At 38.9% G+C, this 23,867-nt stretch overlaps 1 protein-coding gene across 3 annotated transcripts in view; it reads left to right on the top strand.

The window, feature by feature from the left end:
* Window positions 1–2,878: 2,878 nt before the first annotated feature.
* ANKRD28 (ankyrin repeat domain 28) overlaps window positions 2,879–23,867 on the top strand; it is a 205,301-nt gene continuing 184,312 nt past the window's right edge. The window contains exon 1 of one of the 3 annotated variants that reach the window (XM_044252504.1): window positions 2,879–2,943. In XM_044252504.1, coding sequence (XP_044108439.1) covers window positions 2,917–2,943 — 27 coding nt within the window. In that variant the 5' untranslated portion in view covers window positions 2,879–2,916. Of the gene's footprint in view, window positions 2,944–13,883; window positions 13,902–23,867 lie in introns of those variants that run through there. The other 2 variants (XM_044252505.1, XM_044252502.1) reach the window with 2 other exon arrangements.

The raw sequence follows: 23,867 nt of genomic DNA, 5'->3' as shown, positions 1-23,867 counted from the left end.
TTATAATAGGGAAAAATAATTTATAATAAAGATTTTGAAAGATTTTTATCAGATTTTGAACAAGAATCTTAACTTCATTTTACTGCTCAGTTACATAGATTTTTATTCCCACTTTCCAGAATGATTGTTATCCTTTCTCCAGCTATGAAAATGTAGCTGTAATACATTATATTTGAATGGTCCTTCAGAGTTCCCACAGCCTTTCATGTCATTATCTTATTTGATTGTGTGAGGTGAGTGGGCCAGGTAATGTTAAGCTTAGTTTTTACAAATCATGATATTAAGACCCAAGTTACATGTTGTTCAGGATGGAGAAGGTGAGAACTGAGCTAAGTATTGAGCTAGGTATTAAGCATTCCTTACCAAGAGAGCTCAGAGCTTACTATTTGGAAGGTTGTCAGAGATGGTACATTATAAAACATTTTCATTAATTATTGTTAATTAGGATTTTCAGAAGAGCCCTGAAAAGTTTCATTAGCTCAATCATAAGACCTATTAAAATGCACTCAAGTCCACAATTTAAAATCATTCTTCCCAATGCACTTATCTTTCCCCAAAAGTTAATCTTTGCTATGTTCTCAATCAAGTTCCTGTTGTGCTTTTAAACTCTAGAACTTCAACCTTGAGAAGATATTATTGGGGGTGGAGTGGGAGAGAAAGGGGTGTATTATTCCTGTCTAGACATCCAGTGCTTAACAGGTTCAGATATAAATGAGCATAAATTCCTGCACCCCTTGACTAAGATAGAACTCTATATTGGCTATAGCACATGGCTAATTATTTACAAGGTAATCACAAAGTACTGGAGCAATATTATCACAACACCCTTGTTTTGGAGAACTCACATGCTTTCACAATTTAACTCATTTTACCCTCACTGAATCCACAAGGAGAGGCTAGATGACAAGTATTTGCTGAAGTTTTTGAAGTAGAGTGAGTTACTGAAGATAATGCAAAGCAAGCATGGTTTAGCTTCCTTTTTAGCCTCAGCATGATTGTACCTGTTATGAGAATCTTTCCATTTTACGTAGAAAACACAATTTATGAGGAGGATTGTTTCAATTTTAGATAAATTGTTTCTATGGAATCAAGGCATAAATGTGTCAAATACTGGAAGGATCATACTATTAGTTAATCAGCAGTGTTTTTCATTTTGCACTCTTAAGCCTTTTGTTTTAAGCACAGTATTATAATAAACTGACAGTCCTGGCGTAGCTCCCCTTTTCTCCTGACTGCCATTAGACTAAAATCGATCCTCTAAATAAAGTCTGTCCCAAGAGACACAATTGATGTAGGGAAAAGGGGACTTTTTTAAGCCGAGCCTGACGTCACACATCTGTGCTCTAACCATCTGTACCTTTTATTAACCAGGGGCTGGAGCCGCCCAGGCGGACAGACATAGGCGCACAACAGCCTTCTCCCACACAAGCCTGGAATGGCAACAGTGTGCGGCTGCCTTAGAAAGAAAAGCCGTTTCAGAACTCCGGGGTGGCATGGGGGTGTGTGTGGCAGGGTGAGGGAATCATTTTTTTTCTTCTTCTTCTCCATCCAAGGATGCTATTTATTGGAAATCCAGCACATCTTTAATTTTTTAAATTGATTTCTCTCGCGTGGGAGGCAAAACCCTTCAGATGCGAAGGAAGAAAAGGGAAAAAATGCAAGTTGGCAGGAGGATTCTGGAGAATTGCAGCCTTGCTTCGGATTGGGACTACAGGCAGAGAAAGACTCCGGCGTCCACAACCTGTTTGGCTGCAAAGATGCCGCCGTTCCGCCCCGAGCGCAGCATCGCTCCCCTCCCCTCCCCTCTGCCCCGGCCCTCGGCCCGGTTGCTGCCCCCGGGACGGCAGCAGCCCCCTCGCGTCACCTCTCACACCCTGCGGTGACTAGTCCACCCAAGTCCGGAGGGGCGTGTGCTGGGGAGGATCGCTCATTCTCCTTCGACGCGCGAGACCCGGGCAGTTCACGCTCCCCCACAGTCCCCTCCTTCTGGCCTTGCCCACAGCCCCCGGGAGAGCAGTAGCCTCCCTGTGACCGCCTCTTCATCCTCCACAAGCCCAGAGGCGCATTCTCACTGTCCCTCCACGTGCGCGTCGGGTTCGCCCCTCTCCTTTCGCGGCTCCCAGGAAGGCAGCAGCCACCAGGTGCCCACCTCTCACGCCCCTTCCGGCCCCTCACCCAGTTCCTTCATCCTCCTCTAGCTTTGGGGAGAGTCCACACTCCACCTCCACGTGCGAACCCAGGGCCGTTACCCGGCTTGCACAGGCCCCCCACCTCCAGCCCAGGCTCCGCCCACCGCGCCCCGGGCACGCGCCCAGGAGTACCTGGCCACCCCTCCCCCTGCTCGGCTCCGCTCCCCTCCCGCCTCCCCCGCCCCACACGCAGCAGCTCGCAGCCCACCCCTCGCAGCTTCCTTCCCTCCGCCCCCTCCCTCCCCAGAAGATGGGAGGGGGCACGAACGAGCGCGGTGGCGTGGCCAATGGGCGCTTGGCTTACTCTGGCCTCTCCCCCGCGCGGCCGCCAATCGCGGCAGGCGGTGGTGGTAATATTGTGGAGTGGAGTTTGGATGCCGCCGCTGCCGCGGGTTGGAACGGCGCGGCCGCGGGGGCTGCCAGGGTATATCGGGAAGGGGGCGTGAGGAGGCGGCGGCGGCGGCGGCTGTGGCAGCAGCAGCGTGTGTAGGCAGCGGAGAGAAAGAGAAAGAAAAGAAAGAAGAGGGCGGGGGAGTACTCAGAGGAGGAGGCGGGACCGACCGGGCTCCTCACCTCTCGGTAGCGGCGGCGGGCGGCTCGGGAGGCGGCACCGCCCCCTGCCCGCGGACTCTTCAACGCAGCCGGCCGCCGACCTGCGGACCCCGGGCAGCGGCCGAAGCGACGGGGGCGGACGCGGTGGGCCGGGGTGGCGGTGGAGGAGACCGCCATGGCGTTCCTCAAACTCCGTGACCAGGTAGGTGAGGAGCGGCGGGGCGGGATCGCGCGACGGGGGAGGAAGGAAGGGAGGGCGGCGGGCCAGCGGTGTGGGCCGCCTGGACTCCTGCCCGGCTGGGTGGGTGCGAGGGAGGCGGGGTGCCGCCCCGGGGACTGGCGCGCGGAGACCGGGCCGGGGACCGCGGCCGACCCGCCTGTCAGCTAAGCACCGGCCGTGTGAAGCCCACGTGCAGCTGGGGGGCTCGCCGCGGTCTCCGGTCGCCGCCGCGTGAGGGGCGGGTCCCTTTCTGGCCGCCTCGGCGTCGGCGTCCGGCTCACTGCCGGGTATGCGCCTCCTCTCCTACCAGGTGAGGTTCCGGCCTAACAGGTGGCTTCTCGCTGCGCGGCGGGAGCGGTGCTGGCGGCCGTGACCTTAGGTCACGACCTTGCGCGCCTGTTTGCTTCCCTGGTTAGTTGCAGGCACACTGTCTTGGGGTTAAAGGCGGCAGATTCTGCTTCGAGACCAGTTATTCAGCCGTCAAGTTCCCAGACTTGTTTTCTTTTGACGTCTTGTGCACCATCTTGGTTACTTTTCTTGACTTAGCAAGAGCTGGTCAAAGAATACCTGAAGTGCTGAAAAGAGTAGTGACTGATTTGGACGGAAAATAATTTTGTCTAGGGACGAAATCACAGCTGTATCAGAATGATTTGTACCTCTGAATACGTGGAAAGATGGATAAAAAGACTTTCAGGCGATGCAGAGGCTTCTAAACATTTGTATCTCTTCTTTAAGGAAAGGGAAATGAACGTGTGAAATTTGCCGAGTGGCAGTAGACGTAATAGTGCTGAGAATTTATTTTTGCCATTTGTTTTGTTTTGTTTTGTACATAAGATATTAGGCAGCTTTGAAGGGGAAGTAACTTGCATATATTGGGAAACTATTCTTAAAGTGAATACTCCTTTTGTGAAAACAGTGGGGGAAAATTGAGATATCTTTAATATCGTCTCTTAGTGACTGTTGGGCCTTAAATTCTGAATCTTGGTATCATCAGTTCTCATTTCATAAGTGAATTTCATTTTCTGTTTAGGCCGTTGGCTTAACTTATGTATCATTAGTTATCAGGAAGGTTTTAGCTGGTGTTAACATCCTCAGGCATGATACTTTGAAAATCTCTGCTGTTCAGTGAAGTTTGTACATTGTATTTCAGATAATAGAACCGCATTGTTCAATATCATAGCCACTAGCCTACATGTGGCAACTTAAATTTTAATAATTAAAATCAAATAAAAAGTTCACTTAGATTTGCTAGCCACATTTCAAGTGCTCAGTAGCCACATGTGGTTATTGACTATGGAATTGGACAGCACAAGTACGGAACATTTTTATCATCAGAAAGTTCTATGGGACAGGACTGTTAAAAAAACAACATATAACACAACTAATTCCTGCTAATTTCTATATAGTCAACTCACATATTTTTAAAGGTGTAAAACTCAAGATCTGGATCCTTTAATCTTTATCAGTCTAATGGCACTTTGTGCTTCCATTAGTAATAGTTGAGGTAGTGATTGATTTTTGTTTTGTTTCTAGTCCTACACTTTTGAAAAAGTTATTTTTGCAATTTGGATCATAGTGTGCATTAGGAATTTGGTGAACTTTTTGGAGACCATCCCTTTTTATTCGCCATCAAGTTTAAGCAGAAGCAGGATTGTGGTTTCAATTGGACATAAAATCCAATTGCACTTTTGCATTTGTGTATTTAGGAATTGCAATTATAAAGGAATTGTGAGGCTACTCCAATTTTATATAATATCTATTGATACTCAGTGGTTGCGATGATAATGTAAAATGTCACCTGTAAACTTAAGGATACTTGGGCAAGTTGAGAGGCATGGCTCAGAGGGGGAGGAACATTGAAGTTTACTTCTGAACTACTAAGTAGTGGACTCATCTGATCTCTCTTTTGGAAGACTTTGAGAAATGAGTTTGGTTTGTCTATTTCAAAGGGAATAGCTGCTTTTAGGTGTTATCTTGTATGTTGATATTTTATTGACTATTAGAAATGATGATAAAAATGAAATGGAATACAAATAGTATTTTAACCTTTCCTATCTATAGGAAAAGCAGTTCTGCTAGGTGAGTTATTTTATCTGGCAGAAAGGAAGAGAAAATGTGGATAAATACACAGAATTTTAAAGCTGGAAGGTTCTTGATGTAGCATTTAACTCAGTCTGCATTTACACTTGGAATAGGATATAGTTCAAGTTACTTTTTTCTGTTATTGCCATATTCACCATGTGTTTTGTTTTCTTTATAGCTCTGTAAATGCAGCCTAATACGTAGAACCTATTAATGGGTAGGAGTTGGTCTTTGTGTGTGTGTCAGGTGGGTTCTAGATAAAATATAAAATAAGGGAGTAAACCAATTTGATTTCATATCCAACAAATAATCTGGATAATACAGCTTTCCCCCTGGTATCTTAATATTCAGTGTAGTAGTAATATGTGAAATGTCACCTGTAAATTTGAGGATACAGGGAAAAGGACTCAGACTAGTGCACTACTTTTTTTTTTTTTTTTTTAAGATTTTATTTATTTGACAGAGACACAGCCAAAGAGAGAACACAAGCAGGAGGAGTGGGAGAGGGAGAAGCAGGCTTCCTGCTGAGCAGGGAGTCCGATGCATTGCTCAAACCCAGGACCCTGGGATTGTGACCTGAGCCGAAGGCAGTTGCTTAACGACTGAGCCACCCAGGCTCCCTTACTTTTGTTAATAGGTGAAAATAACTTTTAATTGTAAATGAGGTGAAAATAATTTTTCTGTTTGTAGGACTAGAAACATGTACCTTTCCCTTGATTTCGGCCCCTCCCATTACAGTGTTTATACAGCCTGAATCTCTGACAGTTGCAGGATTTTATTCAATAGGTATCACATGCAGATTTTTATCTTTACAGTTAGTAAAAATGTAATTGTATGATCACATTTAAATTTTAAAAATTCTATTTTTAGTTTTATTGAGATTATTGATATATAAGGTATACAGTGTGATGATATCATACATGTATATAAAGCAAAATGATTACCACAATATGATTAGTTGACACTACCAGGGGTGCGTGGGTGGTTTAGTCAGGTTGGTTTAATTGGTTAAGTGTCTGACTCTTGATTTTGGTCAGGTCATGATCTCAGGCTCGTGGGATTGAGCCCCACATCAGGCTCTGTGTTCAGTGCATAGTCTTCTTATCCCTCTCCCTCAGCTCTTTCCCCAGCTTACCTGCATGCAGGCTTGCTCTCTCTCTAACTCTAAAATAAATAAATCTTAAAAAAAATAGGCTAGTTGACACTACCATCCCTTCACACAATTACTGTGTGTCTGTGTGTATGTATGTGTGTGTGTGTGTACATAACATTTAAGATCTACTTTAACAACTTTGAAATATATATATACACACACACACACACACACATGAAACACAGTATTATTAATTATTGTTGCCATGCTGTATATTAGATCCCTGGAACTTATTTATAGTTGGAAATTTGTACCTTTTGGCCAATTGCATAATTATATTTTAATTTATCAGCAGTGATTCATAGTATACCCTGATAAGAAAGAAAAGACTGTTCAGGATGTGTAAGGTAACAAACTCACAACTGGAAAGCTAAATGGCAATTGGTACTTGGCTTTAGTATCTAGAAGACAGTAGGGAGTGATGGAGATCATGCTGATAGGAGCAGGTATGTTAGTTGCTGCTTAGCTGCAGGACATTGGTGCTCTGCAGGTGTGCCTAGTATTTTTAGAACTCCAGTTTTCTTTAGGTAGTTAGAGATCCAGATATTTATGAGAAATCTCTCTATAAATGTTGGCAAGTTGGTAGTTAACCATTGATAAAAATTTAAAGCTGTAGTTTTACATAGGGGTGAGCAGAGGACCGGTTTGTAATCACAAGTTTAACTTATCTTCAGAAAATGAACTTCAAAATAAGATTTCTATTTTATTTATTTTTTAAGAGATTTATTTATTTGAGAGAGAGAGAGAACTCACACTTGAGTGGGAGGAGGCACAGAGGGAAAGAATCTCAACCAGACTCCCAGCTGAGCTCAAAAGAGGGCTCGATCTCATGATCCTGAGCCAAAGTTAGGCGCCTAACTGACTGAGCCACCTAGGTGCCCCAAGATTCCTATCTTAAAAGAACAGTTTTCTTTCAGATAAAGTAGTCAAAAATGGTTTTAAAGTTAGGAAAATTGAGATATAAAAAATTGAGATACAATTTATATACCGTAAAAGTGTACAATTCAAGTCAAAGCTAATGTGAGAAAGAACAAAGCTAGAGGTATCACAATCCCAGATTTCAAGATCTACTACAAAGCTGTAATAATCAAAACAGTATAGTACGGGCACAAAAGTAGATATATAGCTTAATGGAATAGAATAAAGAGCCCAGAAAAAAGAAAACAAATACATATTTATTTGGTCAGTTAACCTACGACAAAGGAGGAAAGAATTTACAATGGGGAAAAGACGGTCTTTAGTAATGTAAATGGTACTGGAAAACTAGATAACTACATGCAATGTAGTAAATAGTGTTGGAAAAACTAGATAACTACATGCAAAAGAATAAACTGGACCACTTTCTAACACAATATACCAAATAAACTCAGTAGATTAAAGACCTAAATGTAAGACCTGAAACCATAAAACTAGAAGAAAATACTGGCAGTAGTATCTTTGACATTGACCTTGGCAGCATTTTTCTAAATGTGTTGTGCAAGCAGGAGAAACAAAAAAAGTAAAAATTTAAAAAACAAAAAAAGTAAAAATTGTTTACAAAAAGTAAACAATAAGGATTACACCAAAATAGAAAGCTTTGCACTGTGAAGGAAGCCCATGGACGAAACAAAAAAGCAACCTACTGAGTGGGAGAAGATATTTTCAAGTGATATATCTGGTAAGGAGTTAATATCTAAAATATATGAAGAATTTATAGAACTCGGCACTGGTGGGGGGGGGATAATAATATGATTAAAAAATGGACAGAGGACAGTTTTCCAAATAATACATTTTTCCAAATACGATGGCCAACAGACATGGAAAGATGCTCAACAACACTTATCATCAGGGAAATACAAATAAAAAAACATGTGAGCTATCAGCTAACACCTGTCAGAGTGGCTAAAATCAAAAGAAGAAGAAATAACAGTTATTGGTGAGGATGTGGAAAAAAAGGAACCCTGGTGCACTGTTGGTGGGAATGCAAGTGGGTGCAGCAACTTGGGAAACAATATAGAGGTTCATCAGAAAATTAAAAATAGAAAAACCATAGCATCTGGTAATGCTATTGGATGTTTACCTAAAGAAAATGAAAATGGTAATTCAAAAGGGGATCTGCACCTCCGTATTTATTGAAGCATTATTTACAGTAGCCAAGATTTGGAAGCAATGTAAGTATTTATCAGTAGATAGATAGAGATGTTGCACACAGAGAGGAATATTAGTCAGTCATGAAAAAGATGATCTTGCCATTTACTGCAACATGGTTATATCTTAGAGGTCACTATGCTAAGTAAAATAAGTCAGCAAAAGACAAATACCATATGATTTCATTTACATGTGACTTCTTAAGAAAAAAACAAACAAAAAGAGCTGAGACAGTCCCATAAGTAAAGGTTGTTGCCAGAAGGGAGATGTGGGGGGGATGGGCAAACAGGGATGAAGAAAGGGTACAAGCTTCCAGTTATGGAATAAATTATAGGGATTTTGTTTCAGCATAAGGAATATAGACAGTGGTAGTGTAATAGCAGTATATGGTAACAGATGGTAGCTACACTTGTGATAGTAGCATAATGAGTTGTTGAATTGCTATGTTGTATACCTGAAACCAGTGTAACATTGTGTGTCGTCGACACTTCAATTAAAAAAAAATTCAATAAATAACATCTCTAGAAACGTGTGCAATTCAGTAGTTTTTGGTATATTCACAAAGTTGTACAACCATTACCGCTATGTGATTCCAAAACATTTCTGTCCTTTCAAAAAGCAATTGGCCGTCACTCCCCATTTCCTCCAATCCCCACCCCTTCCCCATCCAAGTCCCTGGCGAGCACTAATCTCTGTCTCTGTGAATTTGCCTATTCTGGATAATGATATAAATGTAATTCTACAGTATGTGACTTTTTGTGTCTTCTTTCACTTAATGTAATCTTGTTAAGGTTCATCCATTCATGTAGCATGAATCAGTTAATTTATAAACTTTATATCATGTTTGCTTCTTCTAAAGAAAGTTCCTACACTTTTATGCTGTTTTATTGCTTTTTATATGCAAATCTATAACCTGGGATGTCTGTTTCTATTTTCTGAGTTGGTTTTAAAACTGGAGTTAGACTTTGTTTGCAGTAGTACTAGAGGATAGTAGTTTTTTTTTAAATATATTTTATTTATTTATTTGACAGATCACAAGTAGGCAGAGAGGCAGGCAGAGAGAGGAGGAGGAATCAGGCTCTCTGCTGAGCAGAGAGCCTGATGCGGGGCTCAATCCCAGGACCCAGAGATCATGACCTGAGCCGAAGGCAAAGGCTTCAAACCACTGAGTCACCCAGGCACCCCGAGGATAGTAGTTTTTACATCTGGGTTACTTTTTTGTGTGTAGGAGCTGTTTTTGTGTTCTCTTCTGGGCTAATGGTTATTAGGTAAAGGTTTTGATAAGTTGAAGGTTGATTTTTTTTTTTTTTTTGGAACAGTCTTGGCATATATCAGTAAGTAATTATTGAATGAATGAGAATAATTTGACTGCTATTTTGGATAGTTAGTTAGCTCTCACTTGATCAAGTATCCCTTAAGGTTAGACCATTATTTGACTTTTCAGTAGAAAAACAGTAAGTGATCCTTGAAAAATCTTATAATTAGGAATACAGAATATACAAAATGCCTGAAAAACATTTATGCTCGGATATTCAGGTATTCTATATTGAGTGTTGCCTTGCTTTGTGTTGGAGGCTGTGGGGCACACAAGGGTACAGTAGTCACTATCTCTGTCCTTAAAAATCTTATTGGCTAGGAAAAGACAAAAGATACATAAAGGCACAGTATCTGATACACTCACCTGAAAAGGTTTATAGAGGTTGAAGAAAAACATGTGGAGCATATTATTTAGAAATGTATCTAACATAGTTAAAAAATAAGTGTGTCTTGTGTTTACTGATTTTTTTTTTTGTGCCTTGTATAATACAGTGTAGAACATGTAAAGATGTAGAACATAAAAAATGTATATAACATACTTCACAATTCAGAAAGGAATAGATGATATGATTGTAGGCAGAGGGAAACTTCATGGTAGGGGAGATAGTTGGAGGTTCACAGGAAGGATTTGTTGAAAGCAAACAGTTGTGTAGGAAAGCAACAAGAGAGAAATAAAAAGGAAGCCAAAAAAAAAAAAAAGAGAATGGTGTATCTGTGCTGCCGTGAGGAGATAAACCTTATTGGTATGTGTAGTTGGAAAGTATAGGAGATAGATTAGCTCAATTAACAGTGACTACATTATGAAGTACTTTGAATATAAGGCTAGGAAGTTTGTACTTGACTGGAAGGTGTTGGGAAGTTGTTACAGATGGGTTACTTGTTCTAGGGTCTGTGAAATGCTTTTTTGGAGGAATGTGCATACATCTACTTAAGAGACTTCGTAACATCTTTTAGATCTTCTGAGGAGTCCATGACACCCAAAAGTTAAATAACTGCTATATTATAGGTTTTAGAAGAGTGAATTACAGAAGACAAACAACAGGAACACCCGAGACCAGTTAGGGGGCTACTGCTATAATTCAGAACAGATGTAAAACATTTTAGTGCAAGTCAAGTACATTAAGTACTAAGCAGGAGTTTGAATGGAAATGAGTGCCTCTTTAAAGGATCCTCATAGCTGTATTAATGGCTCACTTAAGTGTACAACTGAGAGTGTCCTATATTTATATGGCAGTTGACAATTTTTTTTGCTGCATAGTCCCACTAGGGTAAATTAAATAGGAAAAAATAGTTAAACATTGATAATTCAAGTAGTTAGACTTGGATTATATTAGGTTTTCCAGCATTTTATCTTATTTCCTTTTTATTTTCCAGTCTAGTGTAAAATTTATATTCAGTGAATGCACTCTACCTGGGTTAAAGTGAGTTGCTCCTGGAGAAAGTTTTGTGCCTGGAGAGAATAGTTGGGGGTTAAGTCTTTTTGTTCTGGACAATGTAGTCTATGGATAATTCACATTAAACACACACAGTGATACTGAATCACAGAGTTATACAATACTTTTCATTCAAAGCAAAAATTAATGAAATATTCAGTTACTTAAACTAGTAATGTTTTAAAGTGTAACAGTACATCGCACATATGATGAATAAAGTTCTCAAATACTTTAAATTTAATTTCTGCTGCTACTCCCTAGTCCCAGTTCTTAGTTAAGTGATTTATCCACCTTCCTTATGTGCTACTGATTTTTTTTTTTTTAAGATTTATTTATTTATTTGACAGAGAGAGAGAAAGAGATCACAAGTAGGCAGAGAGGCAGGCAGAGAGGGAGAGGGGAAGCAGGCTGAGCAGAGAGCCCGATGAGGGGCTCGATCCCAGGACCCTGAGATCATGACCTGAGCCGAAGGCAGAGGCTTTAACCCACTGAGCCACCCAGGCACCCCTGTGCTACTGATTTTTTAAAAAGGATTCTTCTGTGTGTATACTGATTGCCATGCAAAACTAAGTCTGAATAGAATTACTACTCCCACAGCTTTCGTGGAAAGTTCACTTTTGCCTAGTAAATTTAAGTTCAAATTCTTAATTGGTGATGGTTTATTTAAATTTATTTATTATAAGCTTAAAGGTATATCTTTTCTACTCTTAAGGATTTGAGGCCACAGATAATGTTAAAACATACAGTATGGGACAGTTGAGGAAAATCAGGAAGCAGTTGCTTATGAAACATATACTTGTGCCAGCACCTAGAGAGTTATTATGCTTCAGTACTACATTTAGCTTTATTTCTTTTTACCTAAGGTACCAAACCCCTGCCCCCAAACTTTTATATCTTATAATCATAAGTGTAAATTAGTCTGGAGTGGCAGCCTTTTCTCTTGTATCAGTTTCTGTATTAAAAAGTTTGATAGCTTTTTCTTTTTTAAACAGCTTTGTTGTAATATAATTCACACATCGATTTAAATTATACAGTTCAGTGATTTTTAGTATATTCACAGAGCTGTGTAAGTATCACCTCAGTCAATTTTAGATCATTTTATAATGCTGAAAAGAAACCTCTTACCCCTAAGCCATTATTTCCTCAAACCCCCATCATTCCTAGCCCTAAACAAGTACTAATTACTTTTTGTTTCTATATGTTTGTCACATATTTTATGTAGCATGTTTGAAAGGCTCATCTGTACTGTAGCATGTATCAATATTCTTACTGCTGGATAATGTAGTTTTACATTGAATCATACCACATTTTATCTGTCCATTCAACAGTTGATAGGTGTTTGGATTATTTTCGCTTTTTGGCTAGTAGGAATAATACTGCTACGAACATTTGTGTACAAGTTTTTGTGTAGGCATAAGTTTTCATTTCTCTTGGGTACTTAGGAGTGGACTAGTTGGGTCATACAGAAACTCTGTATTTAGCCTTAATTTTAATGAACTGCCAGTCCATTTTCCAGAGTGGCTGTACCACTTCATATCCCACCAGCAGTACATGAGAGTTTGTTTCTCCACATCCTCAATAACACTTACTATTATCTTTTTTTCCATTACTGTCATCCTAGTATGTGTGAAGTGGTATCTGCTTGTGGTTTTGATTTGCATTTCCCAATGGCTAATAATGTTGGGCATCTTTTCATCAGATCTTTTGCCCATTTAAAAAAATTGGGCTATTTGTCTTTTTATTATTAAGAGTTGTAGTGCTTTAGATAATTTAGGTACCAGTTCCTTATCAGATACGTGTTTTACAAATATATCTCCCATTTCTTCTTTCTTGCTAGTTATTTTTGAAGGGCAAAACTTTTAATTATGGAGTACAATTTGTCATTGATTTATAGGGTTTTGACTAGGGGCCTGTGTAGATAGGGCATGCAGGCAGTTGGCATGAGGGTGAGATGAATTCAGTTTTGGATATATTGCAGTCCTAGTAGGACAGTTATAGGAGGCAGTTAAATGAGAGGCTGGGTTCAGAGAAAAGTGTTTTCGCTGGTAATTGAGGTGAATAAGGTCTTTAATGAGAAAAGTTCATGGCTAAGGAGAATATAGTGGAGAATATGGAATGAGTGGAGGAAAGGAAGCCTGTGAAGCTACCAGAGTTAGGAAGAGAGTCAGGGTAGACTACTCATAGACCAGAGGAGGGAAGAATTTCCCAAGTTGTACTTATGTTATGTTCTCCTAGACACAAAGGCTCAGTTTTTTCATCACCTTTTAGCTTTCTTTTTCTCTAGCACATTGTTGTAAACTTCCCATGGAGATGTTTTTCCTATTTGCCCCAATTTCTTTACTTCCTTTGCCAGTAATTCCCAAGTTGGGCATACATCGAAATCCGTTGGCTGGCTTTAATATAGGGTTTTGGAGTCCTGTTAGACATGCTGGATGAGGATCACCTGGGGTAGTGTCCCAGAATCTGTATTTTAATACCTTTTAAGGTAAAGAGTGGTTTGCTCTTCATCAAGCCTGTTTACTTTTTTCTTGGATCCCAACTGACTTAGATATTCCAGCCCCTCTTGGATTTGGGGATGGCCATATGATTGAGATCTGGCCATAGGAAATTAAGCAGAAGTGTTGAGTGTTTCTTCAGCCCTGGCAAATACAAACTTTCCTTGAACAATCCTCTCTTCTCTCTTCTCCTCTCTCCTGCTGGCTGGGTGTTGTCTGCCAAAGCAACTTTGGAAATGATGGGTCCAAGAGAGCTGAACTTCTGTCAGCCTGGGTCATCTCCAGCCTCTTCATGCCCACAGCTGATCATTAACATGGATTTTTGGACTTCATGTAAGCATGAAATAAAAATAAACTATTATGTCACACTTTGGGATTTATCTATTATAACATCCATTGTTACTTTAATCTATATAACTCCTTAGTTTATTATCCAGAATCTGTTTTGGGATCCATTGCCCTTGGTTTGTACTGTTTTATATTTTAAAACTCATTTATATGGTAAGTTAGTCTTTAGCTGTTAACTTCAGGCCTTATACATAAATATTGTGTTTTCTTTGTAAAAATTTTCATGGAAATTATTATAATTAACATCCTGATTATTTTATTATAATACAAACATTTGTATGCCTGCTACCTCCTGGTCCTTGATACTAGGGATACACATGTGTATAAAACATGGTCTCTGTCTTCTAGTATGGGATAAGATGGAATTAGATAAGGCAAGTATCTTACATATGCTTTGAAAGCATGAGGAGAGAAATGGCTGATTGAACCCAATGGTGGAGTTGGGGATCCTTGAAGTTTATTTTAATGGGATTTTTTTTTAACCCATGTTCATTTGTAATCTTGTGCTCTCTCCTCCTTGGTGGATAAGAGCTGTATACAGCCTGTGTAAAATATCCTTTTAGAGGAGCAAAAAATACAAGTGCGTTTTTGGTAGATTTGTGTTACATGTGGGTATTTTGTTTTAGTGCGTATTTTTTCTTAACATCTACCACCAAGAAAGAAGAGAATGCTTTATGTAGGGGAACTGCAGATCTTAGTCCTGATACAGATCATATTGTTAAACTTTTCCTTTCGTTAACTAAGGTTTTTTGTTGTTTTTTGTTTTTATTTTTAAATAAATATTACATGTTTTCATTTTTCCTTTTGAGGGAACTTTTGGATTAGAAATGGTGAAAGTCAGAAAGAACCTATCTGCTGTTAGTATTGTATTCTTATTAGTGTAAATTGGGGAAAAGTCAGATAATTCAAACAGGACTTTGAAAGATTTTGTGTGTGTGTGTCTGTGTAAACAGGTAAACGAGAGCCTTCTGTTTTGACTAGTTCTCTGAATGGTGAGAGGCTTCCTCCACTTTCTGAAAGCTTACATGCTAGTCATTGTGGAGTTCCAGACTGTTGCATTGGGTCATGCCGAGAGTGAGGAGAGTGTCCCTGGGAGAACTAAAAACAACCAGGCAAGTGACAGCCACATCCTGAAGAAAAGGAGTTGAACTTGACGATTAAAAACAGCTGGCTTGGGGCGCCTGGGTGGCTCAGTGGGTTGAAGCCTCTGCCTTCGGCTCAGGTCATGATCCTAGGGTCCTGGGATCGAGCCCCACATCGGGCTCTCTGCTCAGCAGGGAGCCTGCTTCCTCCTCTTTCTCTCTGCCTGTCTCACTGCCTACTAGTGATCTCTGTCTGTCAAATAAATAAATAAAATCTTAAAAAAAAAACCAAAAAACAGCTGGCTTTTAGGGGATCTAAAAGTAAACTGCAGCATCCAGGAATGAGCAGTGGAGTTGAAACCAGAATAGATCAGAATAGCAAGTATAGTATAGTGTTTGATCCAATAAGTAGCCTAATCCAGGGTGTAGGCAAGTAGTTAGAAACTGGCATGTCTGTGAGAGCTTGAATGATTCATATAGTAAAGATATCTGGAATCAAGAAATTTCAATAGATGAGGCCAAGGGACTATAACCTTTCAGACCTTCTCATTTGGTACTTTGGCAGGGACAGTGAGAAGGAACCTGGTTGGAGCATTTCCCAATTTAGAATCTAGTCAAGAGGTGTAAATGAAATACAGTATAGATGTACTATAGAAATGTCCTGGAAGATTGTATATATGTTAAATAATGGTTAATGCACTCATTTAATAATGAGCACCTTCTCTGTTTTAATGAAACTTATGGTAAATTGTTTTAAATACAGAATTTATTAGTAAAACAAATTATCGTTCAGCTTATCTTTTACCATAAAGCTGAATATCTATATATCACCTTCATTTAAGCTTAGATATACAGACTGCTTAACTATTACAGATGCTTAGTAACACGTGGATTATATTGGATGTCTTGGTGTGTTCTTGGTTTTAGAAGCTCTGAATGTTTTAGCTATAGAATTATTGCTTTTGAAATGTCACTAATCCGGACGCCTGGGTGGCTCAGTGGGTTAAAGCCTCTTCCTTTGGCTTAGGTCATGATCCCAGGGTCCCGGGATCTAGCCCCGCATGGGGCTCTCTGCTTCTGCGGGGAGCCTGCTTCCTCTTCTCTCTTTGCCTGCCTCTCTGCCTACTTGTGATCTCTGTCAAATAAACAAAGTATTAAAAAAAAAAAAAAAGAAATGTCACTAATTAAACTATTTGTATTTTCTTTTCCTCACTAGCAATTTCTACCTTCTAAGACTTCTTTTGGACTGTAAGATTCTATTATGAAGTCAAACGAGCTTTTTACCTGCTCATCTTGTAGTTTCTTCAGCATCTTGGAGCTACAGTTTTGAACATGGAATTTCTTTTCTCTGACCCCAGCTTCTTTCATTACTGGTTCTCCCACTTCCTCAGCCGCAGTGAACCTGAGCTTTGCTGTGTTGGAATCTACTTTACCTAGTCTGCTAGGTATTGTTTGGCTACAAACTGGCCTCTTGAGAAGCCTGACTTTCTGATTTGAGCAGTACTGGCTAGGGTAGTGTTTTCTGAAACATGGGACAACTTTTACTCCTGGTGTTTTTCTTGAGATTTTTTTTGTGGGTGACTTGTCTACTTTGATTACTAGATGTTGACTGATATTTCCTTGCTTCCGGTCCCGACTCCTGAGTATAGCCCTATATCCTGCTTCATTCTCACTTTCCTCTGGCCTATTCAGGAGTCTCCTGTCTCACTTAATTGCAACCTTTTCTTTTTACCATTCTGTAGGTTTCATTTTGTCCTATTTAACACCCTCTCTCTTCCCCTCAGCCATCACCCATCTCTACCGTCTTTCAACTTTCTTTCATGTGTTTTCTGCCGTCACTTTTTTTTTTTTAACTCCTTTTGACCCAATCTCTTGAGCCTCAATGCCTGTCTTACACACAGTCTCTTCCCTTTTATCTTAGTGTTCTGCCTTTTGAAACTTGTCCATTTTCCCACTCCCACACCTTTCTTAGGCTGGACCCTTTTTTCAGCAAGCTTTGCTTCTCAGTGGGAACTTTCCCTGCTGTTCCTTCCCTTAGTGCCATTATGTCAGTTTTATATCCTATCTGTTTTCTACTCTTGTCTTTACCCCTAACACCACCCTTTCAGCTTATAGCTCCTTATAGCTCCATTCTTTCTTGCAGCCTTGTCAGGCAAGAGAAGCAAATGACTTAAATAAAAATGTGAAGTAAATAATAGTGAATGTCACCAAACATGGATATGGCAAACAATTATGATAATTGAATGTCTGAAATGGTGGAGTATGTACTTTTAATTCTGGCTCATTAGTTTTTTTGTCACTTCAGAAAGAAGCCCTGTAACCAGCAGTCACCCTATTCCTTTTTAGTCTCCCTCCCCTGGCCCACCTTTCCCTCAGCCTAATCTAGGCATCCACTAATCTGCTTTCTGTTTCTGTACATTTGCTTATTCTGGACGCTTCATGTAAATGGAATCATAAAATATGTAATCTCTTATGACTGACTTCTATCATTTAAAAGATTTTAGAGATTTATTCATACTGTAGTTACGTGTCAGAACTTCATTTCTTTTTATTGCTATATTGGGTTGTTTTCTACTTTCTGAATAAAATAAAATGGGCTTGGGGATATCTTCATTGAATTGTGAGAATGTTGAAAAAAGTGTCTAGTATGTAGTAGTTGCTCAATAAATGCTCACTTATCCAAACAATTTAAACTCCTGTATTCCCTTGACTTTTCAGTCAACCTATAGATTACTTCTACAATATTTATTCTCTTGTTTCAGCTCTGGGACCACTAAAAAATTGGTTAAGGAAGTAATGAAACCAAGTTGAATATATTCCAGTTTTCTGATGTCTAACTTCAGCTGCACCTTCAAGTCTGTTTCATCCTTACCATTCCTTTTCTATACCCATTAATATTTAATTTCTACCTTCTCCATTTTAACATGTAGTTGTGTCTCCTAATTTACTAAGAAAAGAGAATTCTGCCTACCCATGTAATCTTTCTTATTGATCTCCTTCCTTACTGCAAATTATTTATTGTACACTTTGCTTTATTCCTGTTATCTTTTTTTTTCTTATTTAGACTGAGAGAAATGAATATACTTTTTTTATTTCTCAGAGCATTTTTCTGCTGTAATCCTAATCATACCTTCATCTGAGATTTAGATGTATTATTTTTTATTTTTATTTTTTCATATTGTTACACTTATCTCATACTTTGTTATATATTGGTGCCCGGAGGAACACTACCTATTAATCAAGATTCTAATACTCATAGTGGGCAAAAACCAGGTAAGCAACACCCACTACAGGATTCAACCTTAACAAAGCTTATTTCTGTTTGGGTATGCCATATATTGCAATGTAACTTTTAAAATACTGCTTACTTCAGTCTGAAGTACTAAATCAAGGTTGTTTGAGTTGAATTTTTTTTTATTACGATAGTGAAAACATTTTCCTTTTCATTGTTCTGTGTTAAGGCTAGGTATATGTAATATATTTTTTTAAAGATTTCATTTATTTATTTCTTTGATCGAGAGCACAACAGGGGGAGCAGCAGGCAGAGGGAGAGGGAGAAGCATACTCCCCACTGAGCAGGGAGCCCCTATGCAGGGCTCAATCCCCAGGAGCCCAGGATCATGACCTGAGCCTAAGGCAGCTGCTTAACTGTCTGAGCCACCCAGGTGCCCCTATATGTAAAATTTTCTAAAAAATGTATCCTTTTTTTATTATCCTGGGAGACAGAAATCTAACCCACCCTTCAGGTAGTCATCTTTCTGAACCACATTGATTCTAAAATGTGCTCAGTCTGTATAGTTTTCATTGGTTCCACATTCCTATGCCACCCTGTCAGAAAATCTTCCTTTTTACCCAATTCAGTTCTCTCCAGCTATAATTTAGTCATTTTCCATTGTATAGTCTACAATAAGGATCCTGTATAGACCTTTCAAGTTGGATTCAGGGAGCTTTCAATTGGTTAGACAAGTAGCTCCTTTTTTTTCTTTAACAGTTTATTAAGGTGTAGTTTACACATTATAAAATTACTCTGTTTTAAGAGCACAAGCCAATTATTTTAGTAAATTTAAGGAATTTTGTACTCAGCACCACCCTCCAGTTTTAGAACATTTCTGTTACCCAAAAAGATAACCTATTTTGGAAAAACCTCGATTCTCCTCCTATGTGTTGCTGTCTTATTGACACATTCCTACTACACTCATCATACTTCTACACCTAACAGCTCTTCTGCAGTTCAACTTAATTTTGACACAGTTGACCTGGCGATAGCATCAGATCCCACAGGTTAAGGGCTTAGTTCTAGGAGACTGTCCTCGCTCCCTTCCCTACCCTTGCAGGTTCCAGGTGCTTCTGACTGACTGACTATAAATGAGAAGTTCCCAAATAATTCATAGAACGCAAAGAAACTTTCTGTTAACTAGATTACTGGTTTAGTACAAAAGGCTACAACTAAGGAATGGCCAAATGGAAGAGATACATAGGGCAAGGTATGTAGGATGGGACATTGAGCCTCTGTGCTCTGTGGGTGTGCCACTTTTCCCAGATCTTCATGTGTTCACCAACCTAAAAGCTAAGCTGTCTGAACCCCTTCTTTTTGGGTTTTTGTGGAGGCTTCATTATATAGGCATGATTGATTAAATCATTGATCGTTGCTGATTGAACCCCAGCCCCTCTTTCCTCCCCAGAAATCAGGGCTAGGAGTGGGGATGAGGGTGGGACTGAAAGTTTCAACCCTGTGATCACTCTAGTTGGTTATTTTTAGGCAGTTTCCCAAAGTTGCCTTATTAACATAATGAAAGACACCTATGGCTCACATCACAGGAAAGTCCAGTTCTCTGCCAGAAAAGGGGGATGAACACCAAATATATATTTCTTACTAAAAATCACAATATTTCAATACTTCATACCCATTTTGCAGTTACTCCTTTTCCACCTTCAGCCTCAGGCAGTAACTGACTAGTAGTCTGTTTCCATGATACGGCATTTTAAAACATTTTATATAAGTGGAATCATATGTTCATTTTTGTTTGGCATCTTTCATTTTGGGGTTCATCCATGTTGTAGCATGTATATTAATTCTTCATTGCTCACTAGTAAGCCATTGTATGGCTATACCACAATATTTTGTTTATCCATTCTCAAGTTGTTAGAAATTTGAATTGTTTCTGATTTTTGGCTATCATGAATAAAGTTGTGATGACTATTCATACGTAAATCTTTGTATACACATATGTTTCAGTTTCTTTTGGGAAGATTCATAGAAGTAGAATTCCTGGTCATATTGTAAGATCATGTTTAATGTGTTAAGAACAGTCCTTAAACTATATAATCCCTATTGTGTATTGCTGGATTTGGCTTGCTCATACTTTGTTGAGAGTTTTTTAATCTTTATTCTTTGGAGTTGTTGACTTCATAAAATGAATTAAGATGTGCTCTCTCTTTTTTAGAAGAGTTTGTGAGGGATTGGTATTATTTCTTCTTTAAATATTTTATAGAATTTGGCTGTGAAGCTATGTAGGCAAGGACTTTTTCTTTGTGGTAAGATGTTAAATTTCTAATTCAGTTTCTTCACTTGTTAAAGGTCTATTCAGATTTTTTTATTTTCTTTTGACTCGATAATTTGTGTCTTTTAGGGAATTTGTTCATTTTACCTAACTTGTTGGCATAAAGATGTTCATAGAATTTCTTTATAAAACTGTTAATTTCTCTGAGGTTAATAATGCTGTATCCCTTTTCATTCTTGATTTTGCCAGTTTGTCTTCATTCTTTTTTCCTGGTGAATCTAGCTCAATTTTATTGGTCTTTTCAAAAAAACAATTTTTGGTTTTGATTTTTCTCAATTTTTCTTTTTTCTGTGGTATTGATTCCCCCCCTTATAGTTATAATTTATTTCCTTCTGCTTGCTTTGGGTTTAGTTTGCTTTATTACTAAATTAAGATGGAAGCTTACTTAAGGTCTAGAATATTGTATGCAGCTATGAATTTCCATTTAAGCACTGTATTAGATATCCTATAAGTTTTGATGGGTTTTGTTTTTGTTTTCATTCATCTTAGAATATTCTAAGTTCTCTTGAGAGTTTTGTCTTTGACCCATAGGTTATTTAGAAGGGTCTTTGATATCCAGACATTTGTGGATTTCCCACTTTTTTTTTCTTTCTAATTTAATTTCATTGTGATTGAGGAATATTTTTTGTATTCTTTATATCATTTCATTTTTTTCTCCCCCCACATCTTTTTAAAGTTTTTAAAAAATTATTATTAGATAATTGGACACAGAGAGAGAAAGTGTGTGCTAGCGAGGGCAGAGTCAGAGGGAAAGGGAGAAGCAGACTCCCTGCTGAGCAGGGAGCCCAGTGCAGGGCTCTGTCCCAGGACCCTGGGATCATAACCTGAGCCCAAGGCAGATGCTTAACTGACTGAGCCACCCTGGCGCCCCTCCTGTATTTTTTTAAAAAAAGATTTTATTTATATGATAGAGAACGAGAGGGAGACAGTTTGCAAGCCCATGAGCAGGGGGAGGGGTAGAGGGAGAAGAAGCAGATTCCCCACTGAGCATAGAGCCTGACATGGGGTACCAGGTCCCTGAGATCATGACCTGAGCCAGTCAGATGCTTAACCTACTGAGCTACCCAGGCACCCCTTCCCCTCATTTTTATAACAGTTCAACTCAAGAAATTCAACATTGTTATTTGAATTAAAATCCACACCAGAATAATGAGTAAGATATGTTACATATTTTTATTTAAATTTTTTTTTATTATTGAAGTATAGTTGATATACAGTGTTTTACTAGTTTCAGGTATACAGCTTTGTGATTTAACAGTTCTGTAAGTAACTGAGTGCTCAGCATGTTAAGTGTGGTTACCATCTGTCACCATACAACATTATTACAGTATTATTGACTATATTCCCTATATGTATTTTTCATCTCTTTGACTTCTTTTATAACTGGAAGTTTTTACCTCTTAATCCTCTTCACCGATTTTGCCCACCCCCCATTCCCTTTGCTTTTGTCATTCACCAATTCTCTGTTCCTGAATCTGTTTCTGTTTTTTGTTTGTTTGAGATTCCACATATAATGAAATTATAGTATTTGTCTTTCTCTGTTTGACTTGTTTCATTTAGCATAACACACTCTAGGTCCAGTCTGTGTTGTTCCAAGTGACAAGATCTCATTCCTTTTTATGGCCAAGTAATACTCCATTTTGTGTATATATGCCATCTTTTTTATCCATTCTATCAGTAGACAGCTAGGTTATTTCCATATCTTGGCTGTTATAAATAATGCAGCAGTAAACACCAAGGTTCATATTTCTTTTCAGATTTGTGTTTTCATTTTGGGGGAGTAAATAACCAGTAATGGAATCCTGTGGTATTTCTATTTTAATTTTTTGAGGAACCTCCATCCTCTTTTCCACAGTGGCTCTACCAATTTGCATTTTTTTAAAAAAGATTTTATTTATTTATTTGACAGACAGAGATCATAAGTAGGCAGAGAGGCAGGCAGAGAGAGAGGAGGAAGCAGGCTCCCTGCTGAGCAGAGAGCCCCATGTGGGGCTCAATCCCAGAACCCTGGGATCATGACCTGAGCTGAAGGCAGAGGCTTTAACCCACTAAGCCACCCAGTCGCCCCCCAATTTGCATTTCTACAGGTAGTGCATCAGGGTTCCCTTTTTTTCCACATCCTTGCCAACACTTGCTATTTATTGTCTTTTTGATAGTAGCCATTCTGACTGGTATGAGATCATATCTCAATGTGGTTTTGATTTTCACTTTAGTTCTTTTAATTTGAGATTTGTTTTAAAGCCTAGCATATAGTGTATTGTAGAGAATATTCTGTGCATGCTTGAAAAGAATGTGAATTCTGCTGTTGCTGGGTAGAGTCTTCCACATATGTCAGTGAGGTTAAGTTAGTTAATAGTGTTGTTTAAATTCAGTATTGTTGCTGATTTCCTGTTTACTTTGTTCTCTCCATCATTGAGGGTGGGGTATTGAAGTCTCTTAATTGTCTGTTTAATAGTCTTTTCCCCCTTTCATTTCTTTCATTTATTGCTTCTCTTACTTTGGGTTGTTTTTTTAGGTGAGTATGTTTATATTCATTATATCTTCTTGTTGAATTGATGCTTTTAATACCCCTCTTTGTCTTGAGTAATTTTTTTTTTTTTTTTTACTTAATGCTCTGTTTTGTCAGACATTTATAGAGGTACTTCAATTCTCTGTTGTTACTGTTTACATGTTACATCTTTTTCTGTACTTTCTACCTATTTGTGCCTTTAAATTTAAAGTGTCCCTTGCAGGTAACATATAGCTGGGTATTGCCTTTTTATCCAGTCCAAGAAATATGTCTCTCTAATGGACTTTTTAATCCTCTCCTGTTTGACACTGTTTTTGAAATGGGTTTCCATCTCCCATTTACTTTTTGGTTTTTGTACATCTCATGTCTTTTTTGTTTCTCTGTTCCTCTTTTATAGCCTTTTGTATTTTCTTTTTACCATTCATCATATTTTGACTTTTTAAAATTATACATTTCCTAGTGTTTTTTTCTAGAGATTACAGTATCCATCAGAATTTATCACAGTCTACTTCAGATTGATACTAATAATCCTCCAGTATAGCTCCATTTCCTTTTCTCTCCTTTGTGCTATTTTTATATATATTATGTTCATTTATGTAATAAACTGAACAGTACATTGTTTTAGTTGCTTTAAATAATGTTTGTGTGTTTTTGTTTTTGTTTTTTTTTTTTTGAGAGAGAGTGTCTGTGTATGTGGGGTGGGGTTCAGGAGGGAGAGGCAGAGGGAGAAGGAGAGAGAGAATCTTAAGCAGGCTCCATGCCCTGCTCAGAGTCGACTCAGGGCTCAGTCTCACAACCT

The sequence above is a fragment of the Neovison vison genome, chromosome 6, assembly GCF_020171115.1.
Source record: "Neovison vison isolate M4711 chromosome 6, ASM_NN_V1, whole genome shotgun sequence".
Taxonomy (NCBI): Eukaryota; Metazoa; Chordata; class Mammalia; order Carnivora; family Mustelidae; genus Neogale; species Neogale vison.
This window is presented reverse-complemented; position numbering and strand designations above follow the sequence as displayed.